Source organism: Nyctereutes procyonoides, unplaced genomic scaffold (genome assembly GCF_905146905.1).
Source record: "Nyctereutes procyonoides isolate TBG_1078 unplaced genomic scaffold, NYPRO_anot_genome, whole genome shotgun sequence".
Taxonomy (NCBI): Eukaryota; Metazoa; Chordata; class Mammalia; order Carnivora; family Canidae; genus Nyctereutes; species Nyctereutes procyonoides.
This window is the reverse complement of record NW_026575047.1, coordinates 34,676,146-34,703,204: the sequence shown is the minus strand read 5'-3', so window position 1 is coordinate 34,703,204 and position 27,059 is coordinate 34,676,146. Positions and strand designations below refer to the sequence as shown.

The following is a 27,059-nucleotide window of genomic DNA, read 5'->3' as shown; positions in this document are numbered from 1 at the left end:
TCTCACCGTCCACCATGATCCCATGAGACTAAGATGACCTTCACTTGTTTCAAACTAGTTAGGGGACTGGCAGCCTGTATTTTTTTTTTTTAAGATTTTATTTACTTATTCATGAGAGAGAGAGGGTGGGGGGCAGAGACACAGGCAGAGGGAGAAGCAGGTTCCATGCAGGGATCCCGATGTAGGACTCCATCCCCGGTCTCCAGGATGAGGCCCTGGGCTGAAGGCTGCGCTAAACCACTGAGCCACCCGGGCTGCCCTGGCATCCTGAATTTAAACATACACCGGATTAGTTCATAGGGAAAATGATCTAGTGTTGTGTGAGGGCTTAGGATTCCCCAAAATGACCCATTTTCTTGTATGTGAAACTGAAAATCAAAGCCTGCCTTATCAGACTCTTATTTATGGAAAAGGAAACAATTCATCTTTTAAAAGAGCCGTACACATACTGCACCTGATGCCAAAAAGAACAAGTGTCCTCAGAACCAGGCAGTTTCTCAGTGTGACATGGCAACTGTGTACAAGGTCAGCTGCCTACGTGTGACCTGTTGGTCCTCAGGGGCTGTTTGGGACTCCTAGGCATGAGGCCTGGGAAGTAAACTTAATTTTTTTTTCTTTTCTTTTTTTTTTTTTTTTTTTTTTTAGTAAACTTAATCTTTAATGGGAATCCCAACTAGACAAAGTGTACTGGCCAGTAACTTGACACTTCACAAGCACAGGGCAGGTAAAATTAGTTCAACTACCCACGTGGAGGGTCCCATTCAGGAGGAACAAGGCCCTCAGCTCTGGGTCCTGTTAAAAAAAAAAAAAAAAGCACACAAATATAAAAGTATATAAATGATTTAGCATTACCTCTGGGAGCATATTAATATGCGTGATGATACTAATACTAATAGGCACCTGGAGTCGTCTGACAGCAGACACAATCCCCACGTGAAGTGACACACACACACACATCTTCCTGGGAGGCTTCTGCTCACCACTTCCACCCAGTGCTGATAGCGCAGCCGCTCAACAAACACTGAATGAACACACACCTTCCCAATAACCCACTGGGAGAACATTCATTTTCCTCCCCTGTCCTTTACTTATGTAAAATGAGGGATTGGACAAAATGATCTGTGGTCCTAGCTCAAAAATTCTTCACAAAATGAGAACATTTTAAATATTCCAGGGAAAAATAAGTCTTATAGTATAGCAGGCTCCAAAAAAATATACCAAGCTATAGATTTAATTTTATATTTTCCAGTTACTGTGTTAAAAAGTATAGGAAGGGCAAAGTTAACATATATCATCATTTAAAATGTAATCGGTATTTAACATTTCTCATCTTTTTGATACTCAGTCTTTGAAACTTGTGTGTATGTTATACTTGGTGTAACTAGCAAACAAATATGTAGTAAAAAGTATCTTAATGTCAGACAAGCCACATTTCAAGTGCTCAGTAGCTACCCAAGATGTGTGGTCACCTTTCTGGACAGAGCAGCTCTGTGCAGGAAAGCAATTTCTATCAGCAGCTATCTTGGGGCGAAGAAGTGTCACATTAATCTTCTTAAAATACAATTTCAGGCCATCTTTAAAAAACAAAAAAAAACAAAAAAAACAACCAGCCTTCCTTCACGAGGCTCTCTTCCCCCTAACCACTTATTAGAACCAATACCTCAGGGATCTTCCATGACTTGCTTTCAACCACCTCCTTGGCTTTAGTTCTGACACCGACTTGCTGAACTGGCCCCTCCAGCAAGCGCTGCTCCCGCAGCTCCCACCACCCACAATGGCATGTGTCCTCCTGTATGCCTGTCCCACAGTTTCTGCTCCGGCTGGGAGCCTTCTGCACCAGACTTACCTTTTGTATAAATGAACCATACAACATGTGGCCTTGCTACCTGCATGTACTCTGCATGTTTTCAGAGTTCACTCCTGCTGTGGCAGGTATCAGAACCTGGAATCCTTTCACAGCTGAGCACACACCCCAGTATGGACAGGCAACATCTCGTTTATCCAGTCACCTGCTGATGGCCATCTGGGCTGCTTCCACATTTTGGTAACTATGAACAATGCTGCTATGAGCATTCTCACACAAGTTTCTGTTTGGACACACGTTTTCAGTCCCCTGGAATTTAGGAATGGAATTTCTGACTCATATGGGTTAACTCTCTTTCTGAATTAAATGTGTAACTGCCCAAATGTTTCCCAAGATGGCTGCACCATTTTCCACCCCCAACAAGCATGTATTAGGGTTCTCATTTCTCCATTCCTTAACACTCGGCCATATGCATATCTTTTTTGGATTTAGATCCTTTGCCCTTTAAAACTGTGGTCTTTCTACTGTTGAATTATAACATTCTTTATATCTTAATCAGATATATCACTGGCAAATGTTATTTTCCTATTCTGTGGCCTGCCTTTTCACCATCTTTTTTTTCTCTTTATTAAGATTTTATTTATTTATTTATTCATTTGAGACATAGAGAGAGAGGCAGAGACACAGGCAGAGGGACAAGCAGGCTCCATGCAGGGAGCCTGACGTGGGACTCGATCCTGGGTCTCCAGGATCAAGCCCTGGGCTGAAGAAGGTACTAAACTTTACGCTGAGCCACCCGGGCTGCCCCCTTTTCACCGTCTTGATGGTGGCCCTTGAAGTAATAGGTTTAATGTGTGTTTTAATCTGGTGGCTTGTGCTTCAGATACCCCACGTAAGGAAGCATGCCTGAGCCAAGGTCATTAAGACTTATGCCTGTTTTCTTTTAAACGTTTTACAGTCTTGGCTCCTACGTTCTGGTATTCTGGAGTAAACTTCTGTATAAGGTGAGGCAGAGATCCAACTTCACTCTGTCAACTGTCCAGCATCATCTGCTAAAGCCTACTCCTCCCCTACTGGAAGATCTTGGCACACTTGCTGAACATCAACTGCCTACAACCATCAGAGCATATTTCTGGATGCTGTGCTAGCCCCACCATCAACAGGAGTGTCCTAGTGTCCTCATGCCTGTGTCTGTAAGTCTCAACTACTGCAGCTGGTGGGCAGTTCTGAGACTGGGAATGGTTAGTCTTCCTCCAACTCTGTTCTACTTTTTCAAGATTGTTTGGCTATTCTCACCCAGCTTTTAAAATCAGAAGAAATCTTTGATTTTTTAATCCAGGCAGCTTTCTCAAATTAGTCTAATGGGACTATTCCTCTCAGATTGTTCTGAGCCACTGAGTTGTCCACTCAAGTCTGCATGAAGTCAGGATCCCTGAAAGCTGGAGCCTGAAAGTCTAGTGCACGAAGTTACTCTGGATGGCATTCCTATCCACTGTGCTGACAGGAACTCAAGTCCTCCTAGAATGTGTCACTGATGAAGGGCTCAGCCCTGTGCTTCATCACCTCGTGCTACTGTTGGGAAGCTTCACAATCCTCTCTTACGTGTAACAAAGCCCACTTCACTTCTGTTATTTCAATGACTTCGAGCACCCTGTAAGGTGCATGTGGCTATTACTTATTCTCCTTTAAAAGTGATAAAAATACGGCTCAGAGAAGTGGAGGTGTCAATGTATGAAAACAGAACCTTTGATCCAAATTCCACTTCTTTTTATTGAGGTCCAGGAACCGAGGGACTGAGCAGTTAAATGAAGCGAAGCATAATGCGCAGCACGACAATCCAGCATGATAATGTGAAATGTACCAAAACACTTGAAAAAATGTTTTTAAAGCTAGCTTCTGTCAACTGAAAATCTGACATTCCTAAGTGAGACAATAGGTACTGCCAATGGTTAAAATAAAAAAAATTAAATGAGAAACATGCTATGATACATTAAATTCTCATTCAAAGAGGAGAAAAATTCTTCAGAGCCATGAGGACAAAATGAAAGCAGTCCCACCCAACTGGTAGCAACATATCCTCATTATAAGCAGGATACCTACAGAGAAGAAAGCTGTTTCAAGAAAACTAATCTGAAAACTCTAATAAAGAATGTTAGAAGACGCTGGCTTAGATTAGATGCACAGCTGCTACTCATGTACCCTCTTCCATCTGGGATGATCTTCCCATCTAAATAAATTTCCCTGAAGGATGCAAATGGAGTAATATGGAAGAAAGTAGATAATTGGTCAGTCACCAAACCAGACGACACCATGCTGAATGAATGGTGGGGCCTCATGTGTCAACAGGAATGCACGTACCCACATCCCAGTCTAGGGAGCGCTACAACTGTCCAGTAGACAGACTGGCCTCAAGTCAGATGCCTGGGTTCCAGTTCTAGCTCAAATGACCACAGGACTTGAGTACAAGACTTCTTCTTTATCAATTTTTGTCCATCCACTAAATAGATGGAAAAAAAATATTCTCTGCATTTATTTCTATCCAACAGAGAAATCACAAGTATGTTTACGTTATGAGTGTATGTGTATTCATAAAGGCACACACACACATTCAATTCCCCCGCTACTGAGAGTTTGCTATATGCCACTTCACTTTTATGAAAAACCTACATTAGTACCTTTTTTGCTGACTGAAAGATATCCAAAGAGAATTTTCGCTTTTATGAAATGGTAATTGCTTCTTTACACCATTTTGGTTTACAAAAGGTTTCACAGAAATACTCTACTTTTGGATAGCAGGAGAAACATGTTTATAATGAAAGAAGACACTTTTAATTCAACAGAATAAGCAAGACCTTTTTAAAAACTAGGCTATTAGAGAATTTTACATACTGAAAAATGAATCCTCTCAAACTCAGATGAAACTTATATTTGATATTTCAAAGATTCTGCAATGTTAAAATACGGAATGCTAAGTTGTAAAGACAGGTACTTACAAGTTAATACTGGTTTAACCACAAAAGTCATTGAAATTGTACGTGGAAAAAGGAGTGTAATTTCCAAAACCCTCGATTTCTCCTGCTATGGCTTCAAGACCACCTTCTCCATTCCTGTTCTCAGGGCTGTTGTCATCCATTAACCATGAGTGGTATAAAGGCACTTTACACAATGATCTTTCACCAACCTCTCTTCATCCTTTGTCAGACTTGCGAAACAACTGCTACCAGATCCTTAAGCCGCATCTGTTCTGTTCATTACCAACATTCTGAAATTTGTTCCATTGTGAGATATAACATCTTCATGATTATTAGCAGCCTGTTTTCACTGTTCCTTACTTAGCTCTTTTCCTAAACTGCTAAGCAACCCTTGCTTCTAGAAACACTCCGACCTGGGCACCTGTGGGCTGGAATTAACCAGGACCCAGATGACTCCTCCTTCCTTTGCTGACTCATTTTCCAACTTGCTCCTCCTAATCTCAGCCCTCACTTTTCTCTTTCTTTCTTTTCTTTCTTTCTTTCTTTTTCTTTCCCTTTCTCTCTTTCTTTCTCTTTCTTTTTCTTTTCTTTCTTTTTTTTTCTCTTTTTTCTTTTTCTTTTTTTCTTTTTCTTTCTCTTTCTTTTTTTCTTTCTTTCTTCTTTCTTTCTTTCTTTCTTTCTTTCTTTTTCTTTCTTTTCTTTCTTTCTTTCAAGTTTATTAATTCATGAGAGACAGAGAGAGAGAGAGACACAGGCAGAGAGAGAAGCAGGCTCCATGCGGGGATCCCGATGCAGGACACGATCCTGGGACCCCAGGATCACGCCCTGGGCTGAAGGCAGACGCCCAACTGCTGAGCCACCCAGGTGTCCCAGCCCTCATTTCTCAACATGTGCCAAGGACTCCCAAATCTCAGACATTAATACTCCTCACATATTTGAATACCAATTACTTACCTACAACCTCCAATGGAGCTAGTTCTGAAATGCGATCACGCCCAACTTTATGCACATCCTGTTTGGCCACACCACCTCTTTCAGCACCCCATCTATAGCTGCTGGCCACTGCCACCATCACAAAACCAAAAAGCCTTACTACCCTTCTCCTATTCCTCACGTCCCATGGATTAACAAAATCTTAGGGATTTTTCTATTTCTGCCTTTCCTTATATTTTTCTATTTAACTAAAAAGTAAAATTTATTCAATTATAATATTTATTCATTAACTTAAAATAATATTTATGCTGCATGGAAGACAATATTGATGTTGGCCAGACGCTCTACAACATCTATGAATAGGCAAATTATGCTAATCATTTGCTGGGCATAAACTCAGAGCAAAGGAAACAGCCAGCTCAGCCACATTTAAACTTCAGCAAACTTCTCTGTTACTACCACATGAACACTATGTTTGATGGAAGTTCTCACTGGTCTGGGCATCTTCTCTAAATCATGCCGCAGGCTCAGCCATGGGCTTACCTTTCCCAAGTGTCCTCCTTCAGTGAGCCATTGTCTCCACACATACATGCACTATCTACCAGCCTCCACAATGTCTATCATCTTTGCCTATCCAGAAAGCCTTCATACACATTTTAAAACCCTTCTACATCATTCTAATCCACGTAATGGGGATATAAAGAGTGTGGGCAATAACTAGAGGCACCATGCTGTGAAAATGGGAAACTGAACGTGATGGCTATGCTCGTGGCCACAGATACTGAGAGATGGGCGACCACCAGTCAAGTCAGTCTCTCTGACAATCTGAGTCAAAAAACAAGAGATTTGGGCTCCTGGGTGGCTCAGTGGTTGAGCATCTGCCTTCGGCTCAGGGCATGTTCCTGCGATCCGAGGACTGAGTCCCACACTGGGCTCCCCACAAGGAACCTGCTTCTCGCTCTGCCTACGTTTCTGCCTTTCTCTTTGTGTTGCTCATGAATAAATAAAATATTTAAAAAACAAAACAAAAACAAAACAAAACAAAACAACCCAAGAGATTCCTCTTAGGCTGCAGCTATAGTTGCTTGCAGGGGAAATAATACTTAGGTTAAGCTGGTAAAAATAACAGTAAAAGAGAACAGTATATTGTAATACCACTACTCATTCACTTATAGTTCTCAAACTAAATACATTTACAATTTTCTACATTTATGTTGATGACATAATTATAGATCAGTGGGAAATGGCTCCCAACACTTCAATTAAATACTTGAGATATAAAATATTCTGCTCATAACAATAAATGTAAAAATATATTTTAGGCAGTCAATTAAAAAAAAATATGCACCTAGGTTACTGCCTGGCCTATAATCCTCAACTGTTAAATGAACGACAAAAGTATGCTAGCTCATATGCAAACCTTGCAGGTCTTCTGTTTCAGGTACTGCTTTGTCCACAGATGTACTGTCCACTTGGGAAGATGCTACAGATTCTGATAAAAGTGACTGATTTGATACAGGGCTAGAAAAGCAAAAATATGTAGATTTGAAAAATGATCTCATGTAGGAGCAGTAATTAAAGTGATGTAATAAGTACAAGTTCAACATATCTAAGTACATCATTACAAGAGAGAACACAGAGATACTGTTTTCTAACCTCTGCATGAACCATAGGCCATGAACTCAGAGACCAGTTTGGACCAGAAATTCATGGCTTTTAAAAATAAGAGCAATAGCGAGTGGTCTCTGTGCATGAATTCAGCACATGAACACCAGTGCAGTCACGCCTGGTACAGAGTCAGGAGTCCGGGTATAATACTGTAAAGTATGTGCTGGTGCAGCAGAACTAGGCATCTCCCATCACAAACTGGGGAAAGAAACTATCGAGTAGAAATGTCATCCTTGTCTCCTAACGGCAGACTGCAGGCGAATCAAGTACTTCTGCGTTTTCAGGCTTCTATCTGGCGGGACTTCACAGTGAGAATGGAAAGCTCTTGCATGGCCTGAATTGGGGGCGCCATGCCAGGGAGGGAGCGGAGAGTCATAGGCAGGGCCCCTGCAGGGACAGGCCATGGTTAGGAGAACCCAGTGTCTGAATTCAGAAGGACTTCAGGGCTGGGACATGTTACCGGGAGAAATAAAGGAAAGGCTGTCTCAAAAGAAATGGGAACTTAAAGACACCTTCCCAACTGCTTCCCAATGCAAACACAACAAGAAGCCTCTTCTAACAGGTCAGTTGGTCAGTAATGAGATAGACATAGCTTTGGGCAGGTTAACCCTAAAGGGACTGGACCCAGTTTTCCTCACAGACCTGATCAAATAGAGAACATGTGCTTTATTCTTCACTAGCTTCACAAGCAGCACTCAGAGCCCACATCTTACCTTGGCTGCACAGATGCAGACGTGGAGTCTAGTGGTAACTGAGCATCCGCGACACTGCCGTCTGTGCACTGGACGGGTAAAGATTCAGACAGAGTACTGACAGAAGCTGCTGCAACAGAAGCACATTTCGCATTAGGGACATTGTGCTCTGGGAATCCCAACACCTGATCTAAACAGAGAATACCTATCTGTGCAACAGAGTGGGCCAATCCTGTTTTACTAACATCTATCATATGCTGGTTCATTACTTTTAGTAAGAATTTTCAGTAATTTCCCAATGGAAAAAAGGTCATTTAAACCAAGAAAGAAACCATATACAAACTGTATATATTAATGAACTGAACTCCTCTTTCTCAGGACTGTGTGTCACTCACACACATCTTGCAAGTCCTAGTACACAAATGAGGTATTTAAAAGATGGGAGTAGTTAAGGCAAACCTAAGTTCGGAATTGAAATCTGTGCTAGCAATTTTAGGTATATTCCTTGTTCTTCATAAGGCAAAATATGTAGATGATTTAATTTTAAAAAACAATTTATATTCATTTGATCTTAGCTTTGAGAAAATTTGGAGAAATTTTGATTAAATGGTTCTAGCTTTTGGCTTGAACACAAAGCAATAATGAGAAAGACCCCATGCAGAATCTTACACAAACTAGGTAACAGCCTTCATTGACCGCTACACCTCTGCAAAGCTCACACTCAGAATCCTTCTGATTGTTCCGATATAACCACTGACTGACCTAAGAAACCCAGCTCCGCAACCCCAGAATCCTCAGACACACAGTATGCACCCAGAATTAAGGTGAGCAGGCGATGAACACCTCTTACTCCCAGTCACACTGCTACACCTCTCCCCGCTTACAGCATATGGCTTTCTCTGAAGTCAGCTGTGGCCACCTGTAACCTACTCTTTCCTTCTACAGCTATCTTGACTTCGAAGTCATCAATAAAATAACCAAGGTCTTCATAACCCACCCTCCCTTACACCTGACTTTACCCAGACACCTACATATACTCAGAGTATGCTTGTACTTTCATAAAATAACAGTTCTATAGCACAGCAAATAAGGCTGTGGAATGGATTTGGACTGGTTATTTTCAATGGGTAAGGACACCATTGATAATGATGATGTGGGAGGAGGAACTTTCTGATATGAATGCAGTAATATGTGCACAATGTGAGAGCATAAAAACGTATCCAGTGCATTATGCTGTCTGAATCTATCTCAATGATGAATACTGCTGGGTTTTACTTACCAGGTGGGCTTATTCTACCATTACTACTATTCTGTCTTTGAAGATGTTCTTTATAGCATACTGAACACATGCCATTTGTACGAGGGTTTCCATAAAATCCGCAGCCAGTGGAACAAAGCATAGGCACTTGGCTGTGATTAGTTTCTTGAGCCATGTTCCTCTGTTGCACACCTGAAATTTACACAGAATTAGTAAAGAACTCAGACACACAGCAGTCACGCATTATCCAAATTTGCTTTACATAATTTTTAAAAACCCACGTACACTTCTGCTCTATCTAAAATCACTCATTCTATACACCTGTCTTAAAACCTAGGGCTAAGATAGAAAAACTAAAGACCAAAAGATACAAACTGAGCTTGTATTTCCCACCTTCTCTACACAAGGTTTGTACTGGCTTAGAAAATGTAAACAACTCTAGGGAGAGGTCTGTTCTGAAGACTCCATACCACCAGAGCCTTAAGGAAAATTCCTTGAGGCTAGTTCAGTTTGGACTCCTAATAATAATACATTATACGTTTTATTATATGTTATACTATTAATTTCTAAGTACTGACACTTATGCTCAAAGTTCATGTTTTATTTGTGTAATATTTTTCTGTTTAAAAAGCATTTTACAGAGTAACAATGCTGGTGAAGATAGGAAGAAATGGGCAGAATGCAAGGGAAATGAGGAACTGGCTCAATCCTTCTGGCAAAAAATTTAGCAATTCACCTTAAGAGCCTTACAAAACTGCCCTCAGAACCAGTCACTCTCCCACAGGTCTCCAACGGAATAACTAGAGTACAATCAGAAAAAAAAGACCAAAACACGTAACAGATGTGCTCCACAGCACTATTTATAATGTTGGTAAATTTAAAATAAATGCTCAACATGAGGAGAATGGATTTGTTTCAAGTTATAGATTATTAAAACATTTTAGAAGACTTTTTTGGTAGAAGAGAATACTGGTAACAAAAGACACAACATGAAATGTATATATGATGTGTTGTCAATTAGGACAAAAAGAGAATCTACAACCATCGCGAAGGACAGGAAAGAATGTGTCTGAGGACAGCAAAGCTAGTAATGCTGAATTATCCTTTTTTTGAACTTTTGAAATCCTTTCAAATGAAGGTACAATGTGCCTGATTGGGAATGAAATATTTACTGAAGTGCTTAAGATGAAAGAACTGCTGTGACACAGGACCTGTCTGGTCATCAATCACAACAGATGGAAGAACCCCATGTGCTGTTTCTCCCATAGAGCGAGTGATCCTTTGGCATGAATAACATGACAGAAGGTAATATCAGACTATTTAAAACAACAACAACAAACAAACCCCAAACCCTCCCAAATGAAATGAAGGTTACTCCAAAATGGGTGTATGTGTATTTAAAGACAAGTCTATAAAAGATCCTGAGGGGTAAGAATCACCAGAGGAAAACAAAGGTTTTGCCACTAAAGTTGCCCTGAATCAAATCAACAATGAAGGAAAGCATTCAATGTTTATCATGGACAGATTTTTTCTTTACCTGAATTATTTGAAAAGACTGTTGGGTGAGGGGTATACTTAACACAAATTTCAGAACCAATAGCTGTAATGCATTTGACAGGATTACAAAACAAAGCAGCAAATTTTGCATTTGCCTTTACAAAGAACCGCCCTAAAACCAATGAGAATATTTAAACCTTTAGCCTGGGAATAATTTGGGATTTGGACAAACCTCTTTCTTACTCCATCATGGCAAATTGCTTCAGAATCCAATCTTGGCTGCTCTGCTCCCTATATGGACTACTTTGGTAGTTCTATATAAATATACATGTAAATGAAAAAAAAACAAAACACCAAAAACAAAGATGGGATACAAAAACTAATAAACGTTCTGTGGGGATTTGTGGCCTCTGTTCTGGGGGTAAAATGTGTATGAGTGCTGTTGGGTTATCAGGGTAACTGCTCAGGGTCATGTATGTAGCTTATAACTTGTTGGGAGTCAATCCAGGCCGACTGGCTCAAAGTTCTTGCTCTCAATCAGTGGTTCTCAAAGTGTGCTTCTGTGAACCCCTAGGGAGGTCAGAACTGTTTCCATTACCAGCTGTCTGTCTCTTTCCACTGTGTTGCCATGTGCACTAGTGGTGCACAAGCAATGATGGGTCGATGACAGGAACCCTATTAAGGAGCCAAATCAGGAAAGTGCCCCAATACTAGCTATATCCCCCCTCGCCACATTTTCACAGCAACAGACTAACTTATTAAATCTTGAGCCTGAACATACGTCTGTAAATGTTTTGGGTGACAAACTGGAAAGTATACAGACTGTTCCTGCTGCATACAGAAGTGTGAAGACAGAGGGAAGGAGAGATACTGGCCCAAATGCTCAAGCTGCCCAAGGCACCTTTTTCATGGAAGACATTTTTTATTTCAAGAACTGGCTCTGTTTATTTAAACCTGAGTATACAGCAGACATTTTCTCATAAATGAACAAAGTGAGCCTGTCACTTCAAGAAAAATAACAGTATTCATTGCCAAGGACCACATTTTTAAAAAAAAAAGAAAAAAAAAGCTTGACAAGTATCTCTTATTTTTAGAGTTTCTGATAAGATCAGTAGTGATATTAATGACATGTGAGTAGTTGGTATGGTATTAACATCTGGAGGATCTGGGTAAGTCAGAGAAGCAGTATTTTCCAGTGATCATGTATGATGGCACAAAATGATTCATGAACAAAAGATCCATTCAAATTGGAAGACCAAGGAATTTTAAAGTAAGGGGACAGAAAATTTTTACATATAGTTTGAGATGCTAGCGGGCAATTAACCCTTTAAAGAAACTACAAATTGCCAAATTTTGGTATAATATCAAAGAAAGGCAACCTCTGTTATCTGAAAAGGTTATTAAAAACATCCTTTCTTTTTCAATGACGTATCTGTATGATACCAGTTTTTCTTTATAACACTGTAACAGATAAAATGCAGAGCCAACTATGAGAATCTTATTATTTGCACAAATGCCTAACAATGGCACTTTTCTCACTAAACTTTTTTGGTGGTGATGGTGGGGATGAGGGAAGGGATGGTTACTTCTGACAAAAAAAAAATTTTTTTTTTTCTTTAAAGATTTTACTTATTTATCCATGAGAGACAGAGAGACAGAGAGACAGAGAGAGAGAGAGAGAGAGAGGCAGAGACACAGGCAGAGAGACAAGCAGGCTCCATGCAGGGAGCCCGACTGTGGGACTGGATCCCAGGACTCCAGGATCACGCTCTGGGCTGAAGGCAGACGCTTAACCACCAAACCGCCCAGGCATCCTTGACAAAATATTTTTTAACATTATTATTTTGTAATTTTTTTCAGCCTTATTTTGTAAGAAGATAAGTATCGCTAAATATGACACACATAAACCAAAGTTCTTCAGGGTACTCAGTAATTTTAGAGAATATGAAAGGCTTGAAATGAAAAACTTTGAGAATCCACTGCTGTAAACTATGCATCCCCAGTGTAGACAGTATCAACTTAAAGGCACAAAACCTAACTCTTTGGGGGAAGGAAGCACTTAAGAAACCTTACTCTGTATGTATATATGGAATACATAATAGAGATATAGTATATCTGTGGATTAAAATTTTATGGAGGTGGGAAGCAAAGTTGGAAAAAACTTTAAAAAGGCTTTTTGTCAGGGAGAAAAAAAAAAGATTGAAAAACATTGTTCTAAACCAAAATTATCCTGTGCTGCCTATTAATGACATTATAATGGTATTTATAAGGTGGGAATTAAAAGACTTTCTCCAGGGGATCCCTGGGTGGCTCAATGGTTTAGTGCCTGCCTTTGGCCCAGGGTGTGATCCTGGGGTTTCCGGATCGAGTCCCGCATCGGGCTCCCGGCATGGAGCCTGCATCTCCCTCTGCCTGTGTCTCTCTGCCTCTCTAACATGAATAAATAAAATCTTTAAAAAGACTTTCTCCAGTGGCACAGATATAAACCTTTCAGCATCTGGCCGGCAATCATGAGCACCCAGAGAAGAGAAATATTCTATTTCTTTGAAAACTTAATAGTCACAGATTAGAATACGACCACCAAGCTTTCATTCATATTACCTGCTTCTGAATAAATTTTAAAAACATGTAGCACTAGTGATTTTCCCAAGCCAAACTGCCCTGCACAGCAGCAAGTTAACAATGATTTTCATAAGTTGAGCTTTCTTATTAAAAAAACTATCATCTTGGCAGGTAAAAAGCACAAAGGATTTAAAAAGCACAAAGGATTTAAAAAGAAAAAAAGACATTTATTCATCTTTAGGCCACAAAATATACCTTTCCATGAAGACTCACAAAGAGAACCACTACCATAAAAGGGTAGTTTAGTTTATCCCAATGTGCAGGGGCAAAGATGGCGCAGTTGTGGAGAAACTGGAAATCTTGCCTTCCTCTGTTGCACCTTCTTGGCAGGGAAGGACTCTGCGGGCCACCAGACTGGCATTCAGGAGGGAGAGAGGCAGGGAAGGACTCTGCAGGCCATCAGACTGGCACTCAGGAGGGAAGAGTGTAAGGGAATAAGAATGCAGAACAATCCCTTAGCTACCATTTTGAGGGATTATAAAGCAGTAAAGTCAAGGAGGTAAAGAACGGGATTATCAGACATAAACAGAAAAGTTCACTAGCATGGTATAATTTAAAAACAAATGTCTATGCATTGCAGAAAATTCAGAAAATGTGGTTTTGGACTCTTACTATTTGTAATCAAAACCACAGCCAAGTCTGCTCTCTTCCCTGAAATGGTACTGAGCAGGTACTAGAACTGACTGTGGGCCAAGAACCATGTTTTCTGTTTTATTTAGCTCTAGAACCCTGTGCTGTTTTAAAAATTAGGAACTGATATTAAAGAGATTTAAGAACTTGCCCAAGGCCACATATCTAGGAAGCAGCTGTCTTTGGTCAGTGTCTTTTCCTTTATCTCCTAAAACACAAGAGAATGACTTTCAAAGTCCAACCTGCTCCTACTAACCCTGTGATTTTGTGAGCAATCCACGAATTCTTATGCTTTTCATTGAAAGATAATTTAAATTTTCACTCATTTATTCGACCTTAAGATATTATGAGCTTTAATAAGGTTAACCAAGCTCTGAAGAAAATTTGTTTTTCAAATCTTTTTACCTAAGAAATTCTCGTTGGCATTAAAAAACTCAAGATCAAATATTTTAAGACTGCAAAGAAAATTCATTACCAATTATTAAAATTCTGATAAAAGAACAGCAATGAGTGGATGTAACACAGACCTCATTATTAACTGCAAATACATGTCAATTAAACTTCCTTTCCTGTTTTGTGCCTTAGAGTTTGAGTCACCAGGTTCCGATCATTTTGAAATGTCCCATGCTCCTTTCTTTTCCGTTCCAAATTCTGATGCTCATCACTTCACCGCTGAGTTAACAGATTATTCTGTTTTACTCCCCCTCCTCCCAACCCATTTATTGACATTCTCCTAAAACACCCAGTTCCCATCACATTGCTTCTGTTTTAGTTACTGTAGAGCTGCTCCAGGAAGGAGCACTAGACCTAGCACGTATGTCGTAGATCATTTACTCCAACCAACCCAGTTTCCCTAGAAAGGAGGCTGCATGAGAAGAAGATGGGTGTGGGGTCAGGCTGGCATCGGTTTGATGCTCTGCTCCACCGTGTTTGTCACCTGTCATAGCCTGGACATGTTACCAAACTTCTCCAAGTGTTGGAGTGTCAACTCCCCCAGGAGGTCGCATCCAGCATGTCTCACCAGACTACAGATAATGTTGACAGGAAGACAGGAAGCACAGACAGTGCCTGGCTCTTCCTCTGCGTCTCCTGGAAGCACAGTCAGCCCCCATCTGCTGGACACAAGCTCCAGCTCTATCACACTGCTCCTCTCTTGGTGGATGAGGTCTGCTTCTGTACTCTGCCTACAACAATCTTGATCTCAGGAATCAGTTCAAACATTTTTCTTTTGGGTCCACTTTTGTCCACCACAATCCTCCTCTGCTCTTTCTCCCCAAAGCAGCACTCATCCCTCTGTGGCACTTCGGCTGGCCATCACTCAGGTGCTTTCAGCAGACAATTTCCCAACTAAACTCCTAAGTGTCTTCTTCAAACCCCCTTCATGTCTAGAATGAATCCCACAGAATATTTTCTTGAATAAAGACATTTCATTATTGTTAGAAGTATTCACGTCAGGCAAAAATGGTTGTTTTTCCAAGGAAAAGGGGAGAAAACATGAATCAAATGCTTTCACACCTAGTTGTCTTAATTTATATAATGAAGCTGTCCTTCAGCAAGAACGACCATCAGTCCCCAGCCAGCTGTAAAACACACAGATATTTCTTTTCATTGTTTTTCTCCCTCCTCCGGAAAAAAAACAGGTTGGAAATATAATTTGTAAAGGTGCATTCTTCCAGTTTCCCCCTACCCTCCTGCTTTTTTAATCACTGGATATCACCGGGAACTAATTATCTTTGCAATTACATCAAATGGAGATCCCAGAAGAGAATCCTGGCATAGTTGGGATGACTGTTTCCTGAGGCATACAGTAATTCCTCATAGCATTATGAGCATGTGGATCTATCAGCTATCACATGGGCAATATACCTATGTTCTGGGGGTCAAGAACCTTTGCAGAGATGACCAAAAAAACTGGGAAAGTTCATAAAGCAAATAGATCAGAAAGTATGACTTGATATAAACTACCTGGGATGAAAGCTACTCACTCTGATAAAAGTATAAAAGTATAGGGACTCTGGATTGGGGTTCCTACTGCACGGAGGATGCTCTGTAGTCGTGTCAGTGTACAGCAGTTCCCCACGCCCTAGGTCAGGCTGTCTTTCCTGCTGTTGCTTGGGCTGAAAAACACAAAGGTGCCGTCTGGCTCATGTGAGGGTAGCATCACTGGAAGAACTCTATATTCATTCTTTCCCAGCAAATAATTAACTCTTTGTTTCCAACAAAGTAGCTTATAAGGCATTCATTGTTTACATTCTGCCCAACAATGTTTAATCAAGGGTTGTCAAACTTTTCTGTACGTGACCAGACAGTAAATATTTTAGGCTTCATAAGCCATACTGTTGCTTTTACAACCGTTCAACTCTGCTGTGTCCTGCAAAAGCAGCTAAGGACAGTTCTAAACCAACAAGCATGGCTGTATTTCAAAAATACTATGTTTATGGCCACAAAATTTGAATTTCAACAGCATTTTCACATCACAAAATGTTACTCTTCTAATTTTTTCCCTAACCACTTAAAAACATGAAAACCATTCTTAACTGAACAAAAATAGGTGACAAGCCCAAAGTTTGTAAACTCTCCATTCTCTATTAAATGAGCAGGTGACTTTATTTAAGATTGTATTCATTTATTTGAGGTTCCTGATGCAGGGGTTGATCCCAGGACCCTGAGATCATGACCTGAGCCAAAGGCAGGTGCTTCACCAATTGGGCACCCAGATGCCCCAAGCAGGTGACTTTAGTGTAAGCATCACCACAGATGAGGCAGGGAGGCCAGGCAGACATGGGGCTCCAGCAGAGGCACTCAACTGTGGGATTCTCTAATCCAAACGGAACATAAACGTTAAGTATCATTTGCTCTTGCTAAAGTCGCATCTCTTAATTTAGTATATGTTTACCACCCAGGAAGGGAAAGGACAATAAAAGGCAATCTCTCATCCACACCTGTATCCTCAGGTTTATACAGAAGTGCAGTGACAATGTGAAAAGTGGCAGAAATATTCTTGGTACAAACCCACCTCTGCATTGCATGCCACCTTCTCCTTAACAAGGCTAAAGTATCTGAATAATTACAAAATCACCCAGTAGCTGCAATCTGGAAGATACCTATACTCCTGAAATAGGTAGTCCTGGTCTGCCTAGCATGTTCTTTCCTTCAGGTAACAGAACCTCTTCCCTGTGGCAAGAGCATTCCATTTGTATGCGGTAGGCCTAGCCACCCCTCCCTGGGCCCGGACCATCTCACAGGTGGGCAGTGTCTCAAGCTGGGCCAGTCAGTCCTCCCTGGATTTTACTGGTGCTGCTGGGGAAGAGGCGAACGACAGACACCTAGGTGTAGCTGGGGCCCTCTTTGCCACAACTGACAGTCTCCACATGACAATTAAAAATAGAGTAAGCAAAGCCAAAATGGTTAGAGAGGTAGAGAGGGAAGAGAACGCCAAGATCCAACAGGGTCTGAACTCCAGCATCCACCTTGCTGAGGGCATCTCTAACTCTGATTTCCCAGTTATGGGAGACAAATCCTGCTTCTGCTTTAGTTTCATTTGGGCTGCTTTCACTTGCAATTAATTCAAGTCCTTAGGGAATTACAAAATGTTGCCCTACAAAACTCTTCCAACTTAAGGGAATAATCAATGATATCAAAATGAAGGTAGTACTCCATTAGTCCAAGTGAGATATTCTGGATAGTTAAAAAAAGAAAAGAAGAAGAAGAAGAAAAGAAGAAGAAAAGAAAAGAAAAGAAAAGAAAAGAAAGGAAAAGAAAAGAAAAGAAAAGAAAAGAAAAGAAAAGAAAAGAAAAGAAAAGAAAAGAAAAGAAAAGAAAAGAAATCAACACAATTCCCACTACTTATCGTTCTTTTCACCCAGAAAAACATACTAGGAGGGGCGAGGGCTGGGGGATGACAGGAAGGAGGGCATGTGATGGAATGAGCACTGGCTGTTGTAGGCAACTGATGAATCACTGAACTCTACGTCTGAAACTCATGATACAGTATATGTTAATTAATTGAATTTAAAGAAAATTAAAGAAAAAAAACGTAAAGAAAAAAACGTAAGCGTAAAGCTTAAATGCTTGCGAACTGAACACTGTAACTGGCGCCCCCATAGAACTGAACATCACCAGTAAGCTCCAAAAGCTTCCTCACACCTCTCCCAGGTATACCCTTTCTCTGAGTCACTGTGTGGTTCAAAACCCCTAGAGTAGCTTCTGCTCTTCAATTTTTATAAATGGAAATATACAGTGTATACACACGGTGTCTGGCTGCTCTTACACTGTTTCTGAGATTCAATGTTGCTAACGTGTCTAACTGTAGTGCATTCATTCTTACTGCTATCTAGAGTATTTGATTGTACGAATAAACCGTGATTCATTCTAATGTTGACAGGGGTTGGGGACTTTTCAGTTCAGGAGTATGACAAATACTGTGGTTTTGAACATGACCGTGTCTTTTGATTAACACACACATTTCTCCTGAGTGTGTGTGTGTGTGTGTGTGTGTATAAATATATAGGAGTGGAAATGCTGGTCACAGGACATACACATATCCCCTGCCTTTCCAAGGTTTGTGTCCTGTTGCTCCAATTTAAGAAAGATCTACATTTAGTACCTATTTTGAGAAATTCAAAGATTATTTTAGCTTTTATGAGAAGAGGCACCAAGCAGAAACAGCGTTCACTACAAGTTTACAGACAGTGCGCACCCCCCAGCCACGCTCAGCACCTCAGCATCCAGCCACCACAGCTTGTAACTGCATCTGTGAGCATCTGGGCTTCATCTTGGTTTATGGTGTATGCGTGTTAGCAATGTGTCCTGACATATTTTTGGGTCTGGGAACACTCAAAGAATCTTCCATATAAATTAATGATAAAGGCTTCCTCACTGTAGCCTATTCATCTTCCAGAAGGTTTCACAGGCATGCTCTACTGCATGTATATTCATCCTTGGCAGGTGCTACCAGTTTCCCAAAGCGGTCATACAATTCTACTGGTAACGAAAGAATATAAGAATATCTCCTGGTAACAAAAGAGCATTCCAGTTACTCCCCATTTTACCAGTATGTGGCACAGTGTGCTGCACAGGGCTGAGTAGTGGCCCCAGACCTGTCTATGTCCTATCCCCTGGAACCTGTGAACATTACCTTCTAAGAGGGGGAGCTTGCCCTGGATTTCCTTGGTGGGCCTGAACTGCAAGAGGCGGAAGGAGTTCTGAGACACATAGAGAAGGGGGTGCAGAGACAGAGGTAGAGCCTGGAGTGATGTGGCCAGGAGCCAGGGGATGCCTGCAGCCAGAATCTGGAAACAAGGAAAGCATTCTCTCCAGAAGCTTCTCCGCAGGGAGCATGGCACTGCCAACACCTGATCTTGAACCATGGGCCTTCAGAACTGTGGGAGAAGAAACCTTTGCTGTTTCTAAGCCTCCAGTTTGAGGTAAACTGTCACAGCAGACCTGAGAACCAATGCATCTGTCTTTCTATTTTAAGTGTTCTCATGGGTTTAGTGATGTCTCAGCTGTCTCAGGCTTCCTACTATTGCGAAGACTAAGGCAGCCGAACACACCTCCGTGTGCTTACTGGCCAGTTGGGGGTCCTCTAGTGTGAAGTGCCTGTTTAAGGTTTTCGTGCATCCTGAACCTGTTGGATTGTTAGATTAACAATACTGATAAACTTTTCTCGTATGTTGATACCCAGTGATTTACTAAGTCTGTGCTTTACTCCACGGTCATAAACATGTCCTCTCCTCCATTTTAGAACCTCACCTTTCACACTGCAGTCTGCAATCCATCCAGGGTTTTTTTTTTTTTTAAATAAGGTATGGGTAGAGATTCAGATTCATGTGTTTCTGCACATGGCTACCTAATTACTCTAAAGCCATTATTAAAGAGACTGCCCTTCCCAGCGGCACTACAGCCTCATCGCTGTCCACGCACTAGGCACCATGTACATACAAAGCCTCTCACAGAGACTCACTCTAGCAGTCCACTTGACTGTCTATCCTGTTCTGAACTACTATAGATTTTGGATATCTGGTATTAGTTCAGGTTCAAACATCTACTATCAGTTTTATTCTTCCTCAAGATTGTGCTGTTTCTTTATGGCTCTTTGCATTTCTATACAAATTTTAGAGTTGGTTTGTCAATTTCTATTAAAAAAAAAAAGACCCAATCACCAGATGTACAAACACAGCATAAGCCTCAATTTACTTAGGTCTCCTTTAAATGTCCAACGTGTTACAGTGTTCATGATGAGGACTTGTATTACCTTGTTAGATGTTCCTAGGTATGGGATTTGTTAACATTGACTCTAAGTGGTATATTCTAAAAACCTCATTTTCTACTTGTTTGCCAGCCAGTTCCCAAGTGGCCCCAGGTCCTCAGGCCACTGGTATTCAGGCCCCCCTTAGCCCTCTCCCACACTGTATCAGTGTTGATCCAGAATACCATGTAAGCAATGCTGTACCCCTTCTGACCTAGCCATGAAAGATGCTGTGGCTACTGCCTTGCTCTCTCTCTCTCCCTCTTGATCATCCATTGGAAAGGCCTCTGGCCAGGAGTTATGTGAGTGAACTCAGGAGCCCATCCTTCAGCCCTGTTCAGTTTCCAGAGGACTGCAACCTCACGGGAGACCCTGAGCCAGAACCACGAAGCTCAACTACCTCCATATTCCTGACAGAAATTATGTGAGATCATCAATTGTTTGTTTAAGTTTTGAGGTACTCTGTTACACAGCAATTGATAACATTAGTTGCAAGTACAGAAGTCCCCTTGCTTCTGTTCTTGTCCTCCTATAGTCTATTTTCAATACCAGCCGTGATCATGTTAAGATCCAGAGCACGTCACACCACTAGCTTGCTCAAAATCCTCCAAAGGCTTTCCAGTTACCAAGAGTAAAAGTCAAATTCCTTACCATGACAGAGGCTCCTCATCATTGGCTCCCCGACTCCCTGACAATACATACCTCCAGGCAAGCCAGGTCTGCCTTCGTCTTGAGGACTTTGTACTTCTACCGTCCACCCCCCAGACATCCTCATGAGCAGGTTCCCTCACCTCCCTCAGGCCTTTAATCGCATGTCACCGTTTCAGGGAGAATGTCCCGTTACCACTCTATTTAAAATTACCCCCAGCATCATTAGCCTTTCCAGCTTTATTATTCTTCAATGTCCTTAATTTCTATCTTAATTTACTATTAAGTCACATTTATTTTGTCTGTCTTTCCCCAACTAAAATGCTATCTCAGTAACAGCAGGGAATTCGTCCATTTTGTTCAGTGCTGCTTAAAATAATGCTTGGCACATGGTAGGCATTCAGTATTTGCAGAATGCATGCACAAACGAAGTAGCCCTGCCACTTTGCCAGCACACAACCTGGAGTGCTCAAATATTTACTGCAAGGCAAGAAACTGGAATAGACTCTTCTTTAAAAAAAACTGAACTTGCTGTTTGACAAGAGATCCAGGTCTGCCAGCAGGGGACACTACTTTGGTTAGGTAGTGTATGCACTGAACAAAGATGGTTAGCTTCATGCTCCAGTGCTCCAATGCTCCAAGCCCATGGATGTCTTTTCCAATTCAGCCTGCTGAGGGAGGGCTTCACTAGGAGGTTCGAACACTATATGTAGTAATTTTATCATTAAACCTAAGGTGCAATTTTAGGTTCTCAAACTGACCTAGGTTCCACATTGTATACTTTAAAGAATCAAGACACAGTTACTATCTGCACAAGGCAACTGAATCTCCTTCTCTGCAAAAAGTGAGGGGGACGGGGAGGGACCCTCTCCTATTTCCCACTGGGTTCCACATTTATGGGTTTTAATTCACTTTTTTTCTCAAAAAGATTAACACAAAATACGATTTTTATATATGCAAGATCCACATGCAAAATCACTTTTTAAAACTCTCTCCTCTTTGACCATGAAGCTTGTAATTCAATCATGCACACTGTGCCTCATTCTCTGCCCCATCACTGTTTCAGTACACTCTTCCCCTAAGGCAAATCTCCAATGCAGCTTCCAGTAGTTGTGAATGAATCTGATTTCTTCTAATATAGCCAACCTTCACATTTAAATCTCTTCCATTCCCCTGAAACTGTGCAACACTTTTTATATGAATAACTGGCTTTACTATTTCATGTTCTGCCTCACTGACCTACTCTGACACACTGGCATCCCAGAGCAGAGTCTTCCTCCTGCCTGTTTTCCAGCCACATGTCCCATTAGAGTCACCCCAGGACAGAGCTTGGGCACACAGCCCCTACTCTGCATCTCATCTCTGGGAAAGGCCTAGCACTGATACCAGGAAAACAGCAACTTCTAGGAATCAACAGTGTTCTTTAATACAAACTGAAATATGAATGATTAGTGGATAATATGGTCTGTAAGGACTAAGAGTAGACTAGACTAGAACAGAAAAAAATGTATTAAATACACAAATCAATTACTTGGTTTGTTCAGGGTTTTACCCCAGCGGTGCAGACTAGGGATTGATCAACTTTTTCTAAAAGACCCAAGGCTCTGTGTACTCTGTGACAGTCCACTGGGGCTACTTCACTTTGATAATGAGAAGCCACCACATTATAAAAATGGATGGGCACAGCTGTGTTCTAATACAACTTTTATTTACACAAAGAGGTGGCCAAAAGGTTTTGTTTGGCTAGCAGGCCACAGTGTGCCAATCCCAGTTCTAGACCAAATGCCAGGCACAGAGGAAATTCTCAAATAGATTCTGGATGAACAAATGAATGGTTTCCAAAATGTTTTAGGTGGAATGCTATCAGGAAAGATAGTAAAATTATACAAGAGTGAATCAGTTTCACTTTCTTTTGTCACAGCCCTTCCTACAAGGGTGTCCTGCTTGATAAGCTTATTGTGGTGCCTACTGATCTATCAGGAACTGTAGAACAGTAGGCATGATACAGTTCTGCTCGAGAATCAATAGATGTATAAGGACGGGAATATTAATGTGTGATTTTCATGTATCTGTAGATATCACATCCAACTCCAAAATTACAATAAGCCCTATCAGCCACAAAAACACAAAATGAGGGGCAGCCCAGGTGGCTTAGCGGTTTAGCGCCGCCTTTGGCCCAGGGTGTGATCCTGGAGACCCAGGATCGAGTCCCACATCAGGCTCCCTGCATGGAGCCTGCTTCTCCCTCTGCCTGTGTCTCTGCCTCTCTCTCTGTGTGGGTCTCTCATGAATAAATAAATAAAAATCTTAAAAAAAAAAAACAAAACCTCCACAAAATGCTAATAAGCAATACCAAAAACACAGTTTTTGGTACTCTACTTTCATAGAGTTATTTAAAAAAATAGTTGCCCAAAGTAATTGCAAGACATTCCAGAAGCTGATTACTCTTTTTCAGTTAAAATGTAATACCTTGGAGAGAGGGATAACAAATACATTGTGATAAGAACAACTATGAACCATCACAAACAACCGTATATACATAGGACAACCTGATATGTAGTATGGCAGAGTAGAAAGAACAAAGAATGGACTTAATCTTCAAGTTGGTTCTGACTCTGCCACCTTCAATGTAGATAAATGGTCAGCCTCTGGTTCCTCATGTTAAAATTTAGTGATAATCCGTCTTTTTTAATTTATAGGACTTTAGGAAATCAATTGAGACCATGATTGTGGAACACTTTATGACCCATAAACAGTAATATAAATCTCCAATTTTGGTGGCTTTTAAGTCAACCCCCTGCAGGCCACTCTGTGAGGGAAAGCTGCACAGTGCCAGGTACTTGGTAGAAGCTGCCGTCATAAAGCCAAGAATCCTCACCTGCCCACAGCTAACCTGAGAGGCGCCCTCCTCACAGACTGCCCGCTAGCAAACCTCTGAGCACATCCTCCCTGACTACTGAAGCCATACGGCCTTCTGGACTAAAAGTGAGAGGGAATGGTTTCTAAATCCTCCTCTCTGAAGTTCATGAAAGGGCACACTGGTCATTTTGGAGAACTGCCAGTGAAAAACTCAATAGAGGTCCAGAACAGAAGAAGGTGGGAGTGGCTCTGCATGTAAACCTGCAGGCCACAGGGAACCCAATCCCCTAGAGTAAGGAGGGTTTCTCCAGAACTGTTCACTAATACCTCACCACCACCACAGTTGATGCACCTCCTGCTGTTCTGAAAAGTTCAGGTGACTTTAAAAGTGCATGCTGTATGACATTAGAAGCAAGCAAAAATGGTTGATGCAGTGAAAAATGGAAGGAAAAGCAAGGGGAGGTCAGGTATGTTGTCAATAAACACATGCCCATAAGGGTGTATTTGTGAAATAGAAGCCATCCATTTGACTCTATTCACCCTAGCAGTTAAGGCAAAGAAAAATATGATCAGCAAAGAGGTAAAATATCCGAAAGAAAAGAAAAATCAATTAACTTGACTCGGATGACTTAAGATCATTTCCTCTACAGTTCGTAAGTAGAGCATAACGTGAAAGGGTCAACAGATCTGTCAAGTAAAGTGCACGTTTCTGGGGGTTGTTTACTGATACCACCTTTTAATATAAACAATAATATCATGGCCCAACTTCAGTTAATGGGCAGTGTGCCAGAAGCCAGAGTCACAAAATCTGCAAGCATCTGAGGGTGTGCATGGACTTAGCATATATGCTTAGCATTCCAGTGGTCCTTCATCAGGTTTGTGTCTCACTGTGTGTGCTTCGTTCTACTCAACTACCGTGGAGGCAGAGGGCAGGGAGTGGGAGGACAAAGAGGAGATGGCACACGGAAACCTCTCTCCTCTAGTATTTTTACAGATCAGGTTTCTAGAAAAGACTGCATTTAAACAAAGAGGTTTTTTAAAGAAAAGAAAAAAAATAAACAAAGAGGTTTTCATGGCTAGAATACAGAAAATCCACCCTAAGTCCCTGGTTAAGAGCACACAGTGCCCGATGGCAAGCCAACCTGGGCTAGGGTTGGGAGGCTACCACCACCAACTCCAGAGCATCATCAGACCACCAGCCTGGTTAGGTGGCCACTCCACCTCTGGCTTAAGATACCCTGAGTAGGTATCCATAGGTCATCATTCCATCTTATATTCTCCAAACTTTTCCTCTAAATTAAAAAATCAAATCAGAAAGCCACACACTTAGATATGTACTTGAAGGCTCTCACTGAACAAGTCAGCCCTTATCACTACGTACGAGGCCCTGTGCTACGGCCTTATATGAAGTATGTCCTTCGGTTCCCACCATATCCCCATGAGGGAAGCTCCAGGAGCATACCCCCACCACCCACTTTTCAGTTACAGAAATTTAAATTGACACGCCAATCACTGTCTCCCTGTGAACATCCCCCTTTAATAGATTCTGCACTACTTGCAACTCTTGCTGTTCTGATGGTACCATGGGTAATACTCCAGTTAAGCTAACTAGACCTGGGTGATCACATGACTCAACGAACCAACCTAAATTCAGATGTGGGGATGGGGAAGAGATAGAATATCAGATACATTAAAAGATACCAAGGCCGCAAACTTCTTGCAATTCTTTTAGGATTTTTCATTCTTTTATCCTTTCTTTAGTTAGAACAGTTATCTGTCCAAATGTGTTCTGCTCCTTGATTATAACCTAGCAAACAGTGAGCTCCTGTAGAACACAGAGTCATGTTTCTACTTCTTGGTATACCCTGAACTCCTGCACTATTTCTAAATGCACAGTAAGAGTGATTCTCAGGCTAAAATCCAGACTACTCAGGAGCCTGCAGCAGGATCGTCCAAAAGAGAGAAGATTCCCTTTCAATTAAAACTGCCAACTGGAAAAAAAAAAAAAAAAACAACTGCCAACTGATACCTAGCCCTTCCTTAAAGTCTTCAGATTCGTGTACCACCCATGCCACCACTCTTTCAAAGATGCTTCTGTATCAGAAAGCACTCTGATGAAGCAGCATCCAAACATAAAAAATGGCTTGCTTTAATCCGAGCAGCAGTCAATACAGACAGAATTCAATACCTGGAACACTGCTTGGCCCCCTCAGTGCTCATCCATGCCTTCATTGCAAAAAAGCTGTAATGATTTTTGTATATTGCCTAAAAATCACTTTACCTAAAACCCAGAGAAAATACACCTAACTTTCACCAAGATTTTGAAAGAAATATTTTTGTTTACTTTCCTCTTCCTTTGTAGACTTAAGTCTGATGCAAGAGCCAATCTTTTGTGTTCCAGACAAGAGCTGTGTGTCACTGAGAAATGTCACATTTAACAGAACTGCACTACCTAGATCCAAATCCAACTACCTAGAAAATACATGAGCCACACCAGGCTACTGAGAATTTGAAACAGGGCTAGTGTACATAGCTGACAGGGAACAGGAGGGCAGAAGAGTTAAGGATTTCCATCCTACTACTAAGGAAATGCCTCCCATGATACCTACCTCAAAACCCCTTAACTTTGTGACTTTCCAAATTCTTAATCCTAAAGCCTTTAAAATCTATTCCTCTGAGGATTTGGAATATACCATTTAGTATTCCTCCTCTTAAGCAAAAGTTTAATAATAACAGTATTTTACAAGTACTGATGACTCACTCAGCCTCACAAGATCCCATATCAGATTGTAATGTCTGCTTTCCAGATTACAAGCACTAGAGCACAGAAAGGCTGAAGTCACTCGTTCAATAAAACATGCTGTGCAAAGGGACATTTGGGACCTGACCTCATACATGGGGCACGCTCCTCATGAGCTTCCTAAATGCCTTCTCATTCACTGATTCTAAAGACTGTCAACTTTGACTTTTCTTCCACCAAGACATTTGTGATGTGAAAGAGAAAGCAAATTCATCTTCATGCAAATACCATTCCCTCCACTCCATGTGACAGTTTGCTCACAGCAACATCTTGTATTTTAATCACCTCATCTATACGTATCATGTATTACTCTAAGGGGGAAAATCAAGTAAGTCTTACTCCTAAATCCATGTAGGAAAAAAAAAACCCAACACAAAACAAAGGAAAAAATAAACAAAAGCAAAAACACAACCAGGGAACAGCAGG

General features: G+C 41.2%; 1 protein-coding gene across 5 annotated transcripts in view; it reads right to left on the bottom strand.

The window, feature by feature from the left end:
* The window catches only part of ZFAND6 (zinc finger AN1-type containing 6), a 64,921-nt gene that overhangs the window by 5,928 nt on the left and 31,934 nt on the right, over positions 1–27,059 (bottom strand). For 4 of the 5 annotated variants that reach the window (XM_055326138.1, XM_055326140.1, XM_055326136.1 and 1 more), the window contains 3 exons: positions 9,349–9,519; positions 8,091–8,199; positions 7,130–7,230 (listed from right to left, as the gene is read on the bottom strand). In XM_055326138.1, the coding sequence (XP_055182113.1) occupies positions 7,130–7,230; positions 8,091–8,199; positions 9,349–9,502 (364 nt within the window). In that variant the 5' untranslated portion in view covers positions 9,503–9,519. The remainder of the gene's footprint in view (positions 1–7,129; positions 7,231–8,090; positions 8,200–9,348; positions 9,520–27,059) is intronic. The other variant, XM_055326141.1, reaches the window with a different exon arrangement.